At 30.5% G+C, this 14,428-nt stretch overlaps 1 protein-coding gene across 1 annotated transcript in view; it reads left to right on the forward strand.

Annotated features, from left to right (window-relative positions):
* LOC145242847 (protocadherin Fat 4-like) overlaps nt 1-14,325 on the forward strand; it is a 67,132-nt gene extending 52,807 nt beyond the window's left edge. The window contains exons 9-11 of the mRNA XM_080105964.1: nt 8,442-10,895; nt 13,393-13,537; nt 13,787-14,325. Of these exons, the coding sequence (XP_079962090.1) occupies nt 8,442-10,895; nt 13,393-13,537; nt 13,787-14,190 (3,003 nt within the window). The 3' untranslated portion in view covers nt 14,191-14,325. The remainder of the gene's footprint in view (nt 1-8,441; nt 10,896-13,392; nt 13,538-13,786) is intronic.
* Nucleotides 14,326-14,428: the final 103 nt, after the last annotated feature.

Consider the following 14,428-nt stretch of genomic DNA (forward strand, 5'->3'; position numbering starts at 1 on the left):
TTTATAACGAGTAAAATCTTTGTTTGGATGGATGAATAACGCGTACACAAATATGTCAGCAAGTTTAAATGCAAAATACTATTTCAACTTGTTGACATATTTCTATTACTTTTGTGTATGTGTTAATTCATTCATAGCTTTAAGTGGTTTAATTTTAAATCTTTCTCATCTGCCAATAGGTCAAATGGTAGGGAACATGGCTGGAGCATTAAATGTTTTAGTTTCAATTCTAGCTGATAGCACCCAAGCCATTTAAAAAAAATCTTTTGAAATCAGTACTATAAATTAGGTACAATATAATATTCGATAGAGAATTGGTTCTGTAATAATAAATACAACATCTGCATGAATTAAAATATATTTCTTATCTCCCCCCCTCTCTCTAATATATATATATATATATATATATATATATATATATATATATATATATATATATATATATTATATATATATAAATAAAAGGTAGAAAAAATAATTTTATTAATTTTTGTATAAGTTAAAAAAATTGATTTTTAAAAGATAAATGAAATCGTTTTTATTTTTGGCTGCTAAATTTTATATTTGCTGTATAGAATATCATTTTTTTATGTAAATATGTAAAAATAAATTTAACAAAATTATATTTGGTTTTTATAATTTAAAAGAAATGTTTATGTAAAAATTAACTGAATCAGTTTTCTTAATAATGACACAAAGAGTTTGAACCTGAAATCTAATCTTTATTCACTTTTTTAAATAATTCAAGCATGTCTTAAGTAAAATAGAAACAACAAAATACTTGCCTTTCTCTTGATAATTCGTTTGCTTTGTTAGCCATTAGCTCTAGTTGCCATCATGCACAAAGCAGACTTTGGAGGACTGTGACTTTCTTTCTCTTTCACATATGAGCACTAACCCACATCCACACATTAACATACACTATTTGTAACATGCACACATGTACACATTGTGTGCTCAAAAGGAGGCTAACATTGTCTTCATACAATAGCATCATCAGCAGCAGTAGCAGCTAAGCTGTACACCAGGATACAAATACGCATCTTTCTCTTCATACTGCTTCATTTCTGCTCTCTGCTTCATCAATACAACATTGCAGGTTGGTTGACATTAACATTTTTATAACTTTATTTTTTTAATTTCTATCTTTTATTTGTTTTATGACAGATTAACAACAATTGAATACACTAAGGATTTTCTTTATACAAATTCAATCAGTTTTCTTGCATAGAAAATTCTAACTTTGACATTTTCACAATTTAATCAATTCACGTTTTTACAATCAACGTACAACATGTAAAATGACTCATGCATTTGGCATGTTTATTTGAAATGTTATATTGATATTATTTTAAAGCTTTTCAAAATGTGTTTATACAAGGAATATTTCTTTTTTAAATATGATAAATTTAAAGGGAATTTATTTCAAATTCAATTATATGTTTCTTCTATAACACAGTATTTTGCTATAAGACAGCACCATATCTAGAAACCTAAATGTCTTGTTATAGACAATAACTCTTGAGTCCTCATCCCTGAGTAAATTTTATTTACACCATTCCAATGAAAATATTCTATTAGATAAAAGCAAATACATCAAATGTAATCTTCCTCTATTTTAAAGTATATCTGTTTATTAGCAATGATTGGACTGTGAGACTTCTTTTATAGATTTTCTATCATATCATTATTATTATTATTATTATTGTGTAATAGGACCATTTAAAAATCAAGAAACCTCTCAATTATATCATGCTAATAAAAAAAAATTAAATTTGAAATTATGGAAAATAGCATTTTAAATATTGTTTTGAGTCACTCATGGTAATAAAAATTTAATGAATTAATAATTTATTTAATTTTAATTTAACTTTATTTATTACTAATATTGCTTGGGAGTATTTAAAGTCTATTTTTATTTATTCTAGTACCAAAATAATATTAGATAAGTTGACCTGTCCATTGTTGTTGCATGACACTCTCATATGTGTATTGTGGTGGGTTTCATTTTGTGAGAAAATTTATTTTTCTTTTAAAAATAAGATTGTTCAAAGTTTGTTCGAAAAAAGGAACTAATGACTTATGAAGAAGATTATGAAATTGAACAGAAAACAACAAGGAATTTTTTAAAACTAAATTCAGCATAAAGATATTTTAGAATATTATATAAGCATCAATGTCATTGTCATGGATTATATTTACATGTTATTAGTTTAATATATAATTAAATTAACCTTTTCAATAGTACTTATTTCTATTAAAATCATGGAAAAAATTTTCATAGTTAAAAAAAAAAAAATGGTAAAATTATAGCCCTACATACTATGTAAATGCTTTTGACCTTTTTTTCAGAGAGGTAAACAGCCTCATAAACCTGGGGTAAATATAAAGGACTTAGAGTAGGGGATCAGTTTTGCCTATAAACTTAACATAAAATGATTAACTATTTCCAGGTCACCAGATGGTAATTAATTGTATTTATCACTTAAATAAGTAGGTATTATGGAAAAACTGGAACTTTACACCCCATTTTTAAAAGACATAAAAGCATGCCCTTCCTTAACCTTATCACTAACCTCAAGTATGGGTGGCAATATGAATAAAATTTTCTTTTTATAAGGACAGAAACCATGAGAACGACATTAGTGTAATGGGGCTGTTAAAAGTTAATTAACAGACTGCTGAATGAGTAAAAGTCAATTTTGGCCTCTTAACAGTAATTATTTTATTTATAACATATTTACTATGTATTTTAAGCAGAATTACTGTTTCCAAGAAATTAAGAAAATTACCAATAATTCAAAGTAAACAAATAAAAAATTGGTTACTAAATATATATTTTAAATGCCATCTTGTTTTCAATTCATATGTTAAACTGATCCTCATTCTAATGTCAAAAATATATTTTTTTATTATTTATTTTTATTATCATGTTTTTCAGGTTGTTTATATGTGATTGCCTGATAAAAGTAGAATCTTATTTTAATTTTTGGATGAAGTAGAATAGGTAACAGATTTACAATAATACATTGTAAACATTATTATTAGTATTTAATAAGACAAACTTATGCAAAACTGATTTCCCAGTTTAAAATCTTAAATAACTTTTTTACATTTAATTTTGGCATTAAGTTTTTCAGGCTGCTTAAAAGTAGAATTTAATTCTCTTATTTGATGAATTAGTATTATGTGTAGGGTTTCTATAATAAACAGTATTATTATTGAAATGTAATAAAATTTGGGCAGGGAGAGATTGAATCTCGGGTAAGGAGTGCACCATTCACTTGCTCGTTCAGAGCAAATGCAATGCCATGATGTCCAGAGTTGTAGGTAGGATCGCTGTAGTAGATATGATATGACATATCTGCTTGCGGGACTTTGACGAATCTACTGCTTGTGTTTACAAATTTGACTTCTGAAAGGCAGGCGACATTGATCTTGTACTGATGGAAGGCAAGAACTGTGAGTGCTTGCATTTCTCCACACATCATTGTTCAGACATTCCAGCATACAAAGTTATAGAGTTAATGGTGATGAAATAGTCCAGCTTAATGATTTGACACTCACAGTACTGGGAGAGTGCGTCGGACCCTGAGGACGCTGTAGTGGATGTTGTATTCATAGTATGTGGTGGATTCATTGAAGTGAGTCTACGTCCCCACTCTCGATACTGACAATGACATTAAGTGATGCTTTTTATAATAGTCTCCCGGCTGTTATCGCTAAAATTTCATCACAAAATTTTATGGTAGTCGCAGATGATTTCAATGCCTGCATAGGTGTTGGAAATACTAATACAGGACACATCATTGGCCAGTTTGCGATCTGGAATTGCTGCTCAAATAGAGAACGTTGCATTGGTTTTGCAGGTTTCAATCTCAAGCATCTATTTTCAAAATTCCAGACACCACCTCATGACTTGGTACTCTAGCAATAGCGTCACTCAGAACCAAATCAACCACATCCTCATCAAATCTTGCTGGATATCTAGTATGTTCAACTATTTTGTGCATCATGGGACAGAAAAGGCAATGACACGGATCATGTCATAGAATGTGCAAAACTACATCTCATTGGCTGCTAAAATATGATGTATTGCAGCTCAAATATGAAGCTACTCAAAACTCTTTGCGAATCCATCTATCCAAGCATTTCGACGGTCTTGAAGCACTTCAACCAACTAACATAAATGTCAATGTAAAGAAAATAACACAGACTCTTGGCACCACCAAAAAACATGTCAAAGATTGGATATCCGGCTGCAGAATTGAACTTGCAAATTGAACAAAACAGATTCAATGTTTCAGCTTTGATATCTTCTGCCAACTGCACCATGAAAGCGCCTGCTTTACAGGAGTTGATCGCAACATTTACTGACAAAAAAAATTGCTGAAAACATGGAGCAAGCCTCATCAGTTGGTGACACAAGAAAGTTGAACAGTATTCTTCAATCAACCACAAAGCCATTTAAGGGCAGTGACGAAGTAGTCTTTAATCAGCAAGGTGAGCCTATCACAAACCTTGATGAATGCCTTCAATATTGAAATGATCACTTTGCATCGCTGCTTAACCATTTCAGTCAAACCTCTCAGATACCAACTGTTCTTTCTACAGTTTATGACTGTGTCACCCCACCCCCACCCCCCAACCTATGGATGAAATCCTGGATCCTGGACATTATCAAAAATCTGAAAAAACAATAAGACAGAGATGATGGTTTTTCACTGCACTAAAGTTTGCATTTATGGTCAGGAGTCACGCTTCTTTGACATTCACTTTGATGTCTGATTAAGATGCAGTCTTCATATATGCTATCACCTGGATCACATTGAACAACCCGGCCAACTTTCCAGGCGTAACAGTAAATCATGGTTTAGAAAATATCAGATCTCAACTATACAGACAATATTACCATATTGGGTTAAAGCTTCGCTCACATTCAATCGACCATTGATGAGATGTAATCTTAGGCATCAAAGATTGATGTAAAAATAAATGCCAATAAGACAAAGATACTGACAGCAGTTATCTTTCCAAATGAAATGCAGCCGGTTGTCCTTGACATAGAAACCCTTAAAGAGGTCAATTGGTTTAAATACCTTGGCTCCATCATTACTGCAATAGATCAAGGGGAAGACAACATCCTCAACTATTTCAGCAATGCTTGCACTGCCTTCTGTCAACTTTGATTGTGGCTACAAACTGGAGGTGTTCCACCATCATTACCTACGCCACATTTCCCATTTGGCAACAGTTTGTCTCCAACAGTACAGTTTGCGCTTGCTCCTTGCCAGATGCTTTCATTGATTTGGCTGTGCCCTTTGATGATGTCCAAATGACTTTATTCATAAAGTCATTAACCCAACATCACCACCACACTGGTGAAGCAGGATGCTGAACAGATTCTAGGCCCTTATCTTTATAGGGTCCATTTCTGGAACTGCGAATGTTCATAACAGAAGCAACCTTGGATTGCCATGCCTGGTCAGCAAGTATTCAGAATGTGGTGAACTTGTCGGAAAGGGACGGCCCAACTGGTCCAGGGCGAATACCATAACCACAAGCAAAAAAGGACATATTACTTCCTCATCAATATACACAGCAGATATATTGTTTAATTATTTCTTATTATTATTACTGACATCTGCATTGAAGCAAGGTTAATCATTATGTTTCTAACTGTTTATATAAAAAAAGCTAAAAAAACAAAAACAATGCATGAAATATGACCACCTGTAAGAAAATAATACAAATCACAAATGTTCAAGTTCAATACATATACAGTCTTATGCTTTATTTTATCACTAGCCGGATCCGTTTCTGACGCTGCCCAGGGTAATATAAACTAAAAAGAAAATATTAAGTATTCTTTTTAAATGAATGTATCCATTTTTATGACGTGGTCAGTAGGGACCTCCATTGCAATGTCATAATTTGTGAGTACTTTACAAAGTTGTTTATAGGTATTGTTTATTTACAGATTAATCAAAAGCGTAAAATATAAATAATGGAAATAACGTCTAATAATCAGAAAAAAATAAGAAACGTTTACTCAAAATTCTATGGTTAATAATGTTTCAAAAATGAATTATTTTCTAAAATGTTTTTTTTACATTGCAATTCAAAAAATTATAGTATATATAAATGAGATTGGCGTATGTATTAAGCAGTAATATGTAGAAAGGCAAATACAAATTTAGCTTCATGCGAAGAAATTAACCTCTTAATAAAAAGAAACAATGATTTTTGGTTTCCATTTTGGTAATATAGAGATTAAATATGTGCTGGTTATTTGGATGTTAATATAGTTAAGATAGGTGGTAAAAAAAATGCATCAGAAGTCTTAGTTTATTTTGTATAAGAATTCATCTTTATATATTTATAAGAATTTTGTGTACATTAAAAAATTAGATGCCGCAACAGGTAAAAGAATGAGATACATGAGATTTAAAAAATATTTTTATAATTGCAGATTCAAAATATAAGAATCCATATGGGTTGGAAACAAATTGAATAAAAGCATTAATTATTCAATAGTATGATTCTTGTTGACATTGCTAATAAATTAATCTACAGAGAAAAAGTGTCCTTGTTTCTCTTTATATTGAAGAGTATCTCAAGTATTACGTTCAACTTAAGTTTTTAAGTTTGTAGATTATAAGGAAAATAAGTATTTGCTTAGAATCTTATTCTATTTTTGCTGTTTTTAATATATGGACAAGATATATTGTAATAGAATTATTAACCTATATGAAAGGAATTCACATTGATATTAAATTATTTATATATAAAGTGGTAGGTTATAAAACGAATATTGCTTGATATGAAAAGATAAATCTTCTATCTATATAATAAAGTAAAGTCAATTTTCCCTTTGTTCATCAGTCATTATAGGTCTGTAAACAGAAGTGATATATACAATTCCGTTGATGCATACTTTCAGAAAATATGCATCCATTTTGTTTGCTTTCAGTAATTCTACATTTTTTCAGTTTGCCTGATATTTCTGGAATAATCAACTAGAATTGGCTAACACTAAACAACAATTGAAATTTAAATATGACGTTTCATATTTAATAATAGCAATTATTACAATGAACTGTGCTGTATTCTGATCAAAAACGTTTCCTTTCTTTCACTCTTTGCTTTTTTTTTTCTTCTTCTTTGCATTGTTCGTTTTTTAAATGGTATTCGGTTATTCAATAATATTCTATAATAGAAGAGAAACAAGAGAAAATTCATATATGGAAATGAAGACATTTGTTTTCTTTTCTTAGAAGTGGGGTCCATTAAAATAGTAAAAAGAAAATTATTTTTAAAAATATATCCACCTTAGTTATTTGTCTAACTTTTAGCCAACAACTATTATTACAAGGTATCTTTTTCAGTATTTTTTTTTACCCACTCTGACAGAAGTTAAGCACATGGTCAACTTTACATTTCCTGGTAGGGGCACCTCATGCAATTAGCTATAAACTAACAAAAATTGTAGGTATAAGCTGGGAGGGTGGACCTCAAGGAGTAAGCAAAAATTAGCAACAAAACCGGTGCCACACTGTCCCTTAAACCAACTACTAATCCTAAATCCACATTACAAAAAAAAAAAAATTCAATAAAATAAATTATTTGCTAAATCCACAAATTCATAAAACAAATTAGTATTACTGATATAAATTGTTTTAAATGAAAATTAATATTTAATAAAAGTTATAAGACGTTTATGAACAGTTCTTTATTTGTTTTTTTACAAAACGCACACAAAAAAAAAAAAAACTACGATTAACCTTAGGTTCATGTGGTAAGAAAACAACTGCGAATAAAAATGAACAAGCACATTCATAATGAATTTTTAATCCTGGCTCAAAACTTGAAAAAATTGCTTATATTTACAAACAAAATTTTTTATAAAAATAATTATTTATTATCTGCATATAAAAAAGCATGTTAAATCCTATTTTAATCAACTACAGTACAGTGAAATGGGTTCTTTTGATTTTATTTTATTTGCACAATTGATACCTCTAATAAAATTGATATGTAAAACTTTTCCTGGGCAATACGGGGACATAAATCTTACTGGTTATATAATTATTATAAGCTATAAAATATAAAAACTATGTACAAATTTTTAATAACTTCTTTGTTAGAAACAACTCTCTTTGTCATAATTTATTATATAAAGATGCTGCTCAAGAAATTGTTTCCATCATTTTGTCTTTAAATAATTGTTTGACATTGTAAAAACCTTTTAAGTTATTTTCTTTTCAATTTCAAGTAAAGTATTTTAAATCTAACAAAGTTTATTTGTTAGATTTAAAAATGATTAATTTTTGTAAGATTCAAGATTCATATTAACATTGGAGGCTTATTCAATTTGCATGTATGACCTAGGGACACCTAACCTAAAATGTGTCTTTTTTTTTCAGGAAAAAACAAAATAAATAAAAATGATAAAACACAACACAACTGTAAACATGATTATGATGATGCTGTATTTCTTCACATCTGTCATACATTTGATTCAAAGTGAAGACCTGAGATACAATATAAATGAGGGAAAAAGTCCAGGAACTTACCTTGGTGACATTGCTTCAGACTCTCATATCATGGATGACATTTCTTTGGAAAATAGAAGACTGATCACTTTCAACCAATTATTACAAGAAATAACAGGCACTTCACAGTTGTTCCATGTCTCTCGGAAGAAAGGAAAACTTTTCACTTCACAGACATTGGATGCTGAATCTCTTTGTACCTACAATACAGAATGTTTCCAAATGGTGGATGTGGCTGTACGACAAGGAAAGACATTCTTGAAGATTATTAAAATTAAAATAATTATAAATGATGTCAATGATAATAAACCAGAATTTCCAGAAAAAGAAATTCATTTGGAATTCATGGAAGGTGTAAAGAAAGGATTTCAAAAATCTATTTCTAATGCAAAAGATAAAGACATTAGTATTTTGAACTCCAAGGTTACATATGAATTAAGAGAACAAAATAATCAACCTTTTTCTTTATCAATTCAAAAAACACCTTTCGGAACTCCAAAACTAAGCATTGTGGTTAAAGAAGAAGTAGACAGAGAAGAAAAAGATTCATACATGTTACAAGTTATTGCTAGAGATGGTGGATCTCCACCAAAAGAAAATGTTCTAGATATTCACATTGCAGTGAAAGACTTCAATGATAATGCACCTGTTTTTAGCAAAGATATTTATAATGTTTCCATTAATAACCAAGAATATGGTGATAAGCCTTTTGTTACGGTTTTAGCAACAGATTTGGACGAAGGTGAAAATGGAAAAGTTTCTTATTATATCAGCACAGAAACTTCAGAAAACATAAAGAGTCATTTTAAAATAAATGATTTATCAGGGGAAGTATTTTTAACCAACAAACTGCCTTCAAATCGTAAAAAAGTTTATAAATTATTTATTGGTGCAAAAGATGGTGGCAATCCTCCACTAAATGGACTTGCAGGTATATTAGTAAATGTAATTAATACAGAAAATCGGCCACCAAAGATTTTTGTAACTTTCATGTCGGAATCGACTGACAAGATCGCAACCATTTCAGAAGATACTGAGATTGGCAGTTTTATTGCTTATGTTAAAGTGACTGACCCTGATGCTGGACAAAATGGACAGGTCAACTGTGAGTTGCACCATGATAAATTTCGTTTACAGAAATTAAAATCCAAAGAATACAAAGTGACATTGAAACACAAAGTTGACAGAGAAATGCAAGAGCACCATGATGTTACAATCAGCTGCAAAGATGAAGGATCTCCTCCACAACACAGTGATAGCAAGTTCTCCATCAAAGTCAAAGATGTCAATGATGTAAGACCACAATTTACAAAAGATACATTTAAATTCTCTGTGTTTGAGAATGAAAGTCCAAAGACGTCAGTTGGTTCTATCAATGCCACTGATCCTGATCTGGGAGCTGGCAGTAGACTCACATATTCTTTGCTTACGAAAAATGAAGACTTCCTACCTTTCAAGATAACCAGTGATGGCTTGATTTCAACAATCATGTCTCTTGACCATGAGTTCAAAGACATTTATAAATTCAACGTTTTAGTGAAAGATAATGGAAACCCTCCACTTGATAATAGCGTCAATGTCATTGTGCAGATTGAAGATAAAAATGATAATGCTCCATATTTTACCTTTCCCAGTGTGAATCCTTTCAATCTCGATGTCAAATATCATCCACATCATACAAAGAACATCACTCTTCTCAAGGCTGCCGACAGTGACAGTCAAGAGAATGCATTTCTCAAATATGAAATAACTGCAGGCAACGATAAACAGTTGTTTGCCATCAATCATTATACTGGATTGTTGTCTTTCACTCGCTTACTTGGCCATCAAGATGCTGGCTCCTATCACCTGCAGTTTATGGTCAAGGATAGTGGTAGTCCAGTTTTATCTGCAAAGACATCAGTCTTTTTGACATTGACAGTTAGTAACAATACCGCAGATATCTTAAATGCTGCCTATACGCACACTGATATCAAGATCCACCAGTATTTACTCATTGTCATTGTGTTGGTTGCAGTCACCGTTGCTATACCAATTACTGCTGCAATTTCCATCTGCATCCTTCGTTGCATTGATACCAGAAGTGTTGCACAAGCACATCCATTGGCTGACTCTTCCAGCAAATATTATCCCGAACAGGCACATGCAATGCATCCGTCTTACCAGACTACTTATTGGTCTGGTGTGTCTGTTGCTGTGCGAGCAGAACAAGATGTGCTTTGTAGAACTCTACCGGGAAGAGGCAGAAGGCCACAACATCGTGCAGATGTTACAAATGATGGACGGAGAAGTTCAGCATTGGGAATCAAAGTGCAGACGGCTACTGAGGTCATCTATGAGGTAGGAATTCATTTTCAATTTTCACTTACAAATAATTGTACCTACCCAGCATTGCATTGGATTCTTTTCTCTTGTTCATTAAATAAAAGATTTTATACTATAAAAAGTTACTTTTGAAATAACATTTTACAGATAACTTACAAAAACTTGAAATTCCTCTTCAAATATAAAGTAATAATTTTTGTTTAAATTTTTTTAAAACCATCTGTATTCACACACATACATGATTGTCTAACTTTGTCACAAATAATGCAATGTCATCTACTTTATATTTATGCTAATCCTTCTCTTTTTTTATAAAGATTTCTTTATTTTTTCTTAATTTTAGTGTTTGAAAATGTTTTGTGAAGACAGATATGACTAATCTGATTTCATAATCAGAGAATGTCCAACTACCTTGTTCATAAACAATTAGTCAATCATGAGTGTGTGTGTATACATACAAATTACTTTCTTTTATAATTTGCTCATTGTCTCAAACCACTTAGATTTCCATATTACTAAATGTAAAGATTTATTAGCAAATAAAATGAAACATATTGTAGTATTGCATTTGTATGTACATGAAGAGAGATTAATAGATGAATATTATTTTTTATTAGCAAGGAGTGCCGGCGTTGCCCGATCATAAAATATACTTAAATATTATATTTTAACTTATGCGGATCTTATATTTCTTATTATAGAATCAATTCTCTATTGATTATTACATATTATGTTGTACTCAATATTTTAAAAGTAAAAAACAAAAAATATGACTTATAGCCATCAGCTAGAATTGAAACCAAAACTTATAGCACTCCAGCATGAGTTGTTACCACTTGAGCTATCATCAATTAGATAAAATATAGCTAAAAATGAACTAACATTAACGTATAAATGTATATATATTTGCACATGCGTGCAATAAAAGTAGACTTATGCATGTCAAGTGCCAATTTCCTTTAGTTTTGATCCTTTAGCAGCTATTTTTACCAGCTAAAGACCTATAAAAAATGGTTCGTGCAATCATTTGACCCGACTCTTGCCACTTTGTGACCTTTCATCTTGGAAAAGATGCAGGTTGAAAATATGGAGACAGACATACAGACAGAGCTAGTGAATTTTATAAATGAGATTTGTCCTGTCAATATAGCCAAAATGCTGCCTCTGTGCATGTAGAAGTTTGTAAATTGGACATGTTAATGATGTTTTTCTTATTCTCATGTATCATTTTTTTTTTTTTTTCAATAATTAATTTTACACAAGTTTTTTTAAATTTTTTTTTTTTATTAAAGTACAAAAACAAGATAAATACAATAAAGTAAACAAAAAGAATTAAAAAACTTACTCAATGAATTAGGATGACATTTTCTATTTACCAATTCTAAAGAATGAAATGATTTCATTTGATAATTGTTGATTATCCAATGAAAATTAGTGCTGAATCTCTGGAAATGTATGTTACTAAAAGAACTATTGGGCTAATTAGAATATGAAATCAATGAAATTTATTTGAATTAAGATATTTGTTTTGCACAGACTGGGACTTTCTGTAGTAAGAGTTAACTATTGATTTGACAGATGCAATGATATTGATGTTAAATGCCGAAAAATATATTTGCTTAATTTAATATATTGGATTTTTTATTTCATTTATTTTCAGAAATCACTTTCTTTAAAATTAATAAAGCAATATTTTTTATTTGTATATTTCTTCTTATATAAAAATCTAAAAAAATTATATATGCTAGCGACACCTATTGGGAATATAAGATCGGCAAGGAGGCAGACAATCGACTTTCCACACACGAAGAATTTTACGTAAATTGAACACCCACACGTTGACGCTCCTCCAACAAAAATTCGGCAAATGTGTATTTCAGCGGCGTAAATTTAAGTTTTACACTAGTGGTGGCCATAAAGTGGGTGATCATTATACGTTAAATTATTATAGAAAAGTGATACCCCACTTTCTTTAAACTAACATTTCTTCATATCTTGGAAACTACTCGTTTGCTGGAATTTTAAACGTTATTTTCGTTTTTAACATCCTCAAAAACTTATAAATGTCTTAATTTTCCAAGTTTTTTTTCTATAGTGTGTAAAGTCGATTGTCTGCCCCCTTGCCGATCTTATATTCCCAACAGGTGTCGCTAGCAGTATATCATTCAAAAACAAGACAAGATGGTGGGAAGTTTTTCTTCGATAAAATGTCTATAATATTTGATTTTCTTAAATAAAAACAAACTACTTGATCGATTTACGTGATTTTTGGAATATGACATTTTCATGCAGTGACAAGTACGTACATTATAAAGATTTTTTTCAGATTTTTATAGTAAAAAAGATTACTAGTGGACCATTTATAGCCTTGCACCATAAATCCTACTATTTTTTAAAAAGTAGTTAGTTGTGTTTATCAACATGTGTTAGACCAAATAGAGTCAATTAAAATTTTGAATAAAACATTAGTGTTTCATTTCATATCTGTTTGTGTACTTTGCTCTATTCAAAGGAAATCCGAGGGGCAGCTGGTGGTAAGAGACATGAAGAAAGAAACCACATGGCTTCTACTTATCATCCTGACATGGGACCTTCCCACTCAGATCAAGAAGATCCGTATGCTGAAAGATATGCTAACCATTGTCCAAATGTACCTGGTAAGTTGAAGATTTCATTTTTTATTAATTAAGCTTTAAAATTAAATTTTATACTGTGAATATTATTTGCATTAAAAGACGAATATTAAAAGTGATTTCATAAAATTTTATCTTTTCAGGCATTTCAGCATCTGAAACATCTGATTATTTTGATTATGAAAATTAAAAAGAAAAACATGAATATTTATTATTTTCATATCATAATAGTTAAATGTCTTTTTCAAACATGTTCTCCTTGATTCATTTCAGCATCTGAAACATCAGATTATTATGAACCACATTCAGCAGAGAATATTCACGAGGAATACACAGATATGAAACCTTCGTTACAAACATTCATGTCTCCTGGAGATACAAGGACTCTTCCAAGACGGATGTATAAGGCAGATGCTGACCTTAACTCGGACTATAGGCAGTGGGGTAGTCTGAAGAAGAATGCAGCAGATAGATGCACATCTGAAATGCAGTTGCATTTGCACAATGTTGATGCAGACAATGTTACATGTGAGCCTCAACAAGAACAAACACAATCAGAAGTAGAAACTATACAAGATGACAAAGAAAAAGAGATAGAAAATATTGAGAATAGAGAAAACCTTCAACAAGATTCTCCACCAAACACTCCAACATCAATGCATTCAATACAAACATAAAATTACAATCAATTATTTGATACTTTTCATTTCTTAACACTATTTTATATACAATTTTCAAATGGGATTTAACAGTTATAAAAATATTTATACCAGATCATAAAATAATCAATTATTTAAATTAATAATCATTTAATCCTCATATTACATATCTAAACGTGATTAGACATTTGGCCTCACTCTAAAAAGAAAAGCTGATATAACATTATATAACATTGCTTTAAATATTTCTCATTAC

Source organism: Euprymna scolopes, chromosome 21 (assembly GCF_053919585.1).
Source record: "Euprymna scolopes isolate OS-2025 chromosome 21, ASM5391958v1, whole genome shotgun sequence".
In the NCBI taxonomy this organism is placed as follows: domain Eukaryota; kingdom Metazoa; phylum Mollusca; class Cephalopoda; order Sepiida; family Sepiolidae; genus Euprymna; species Euprymna scolopes.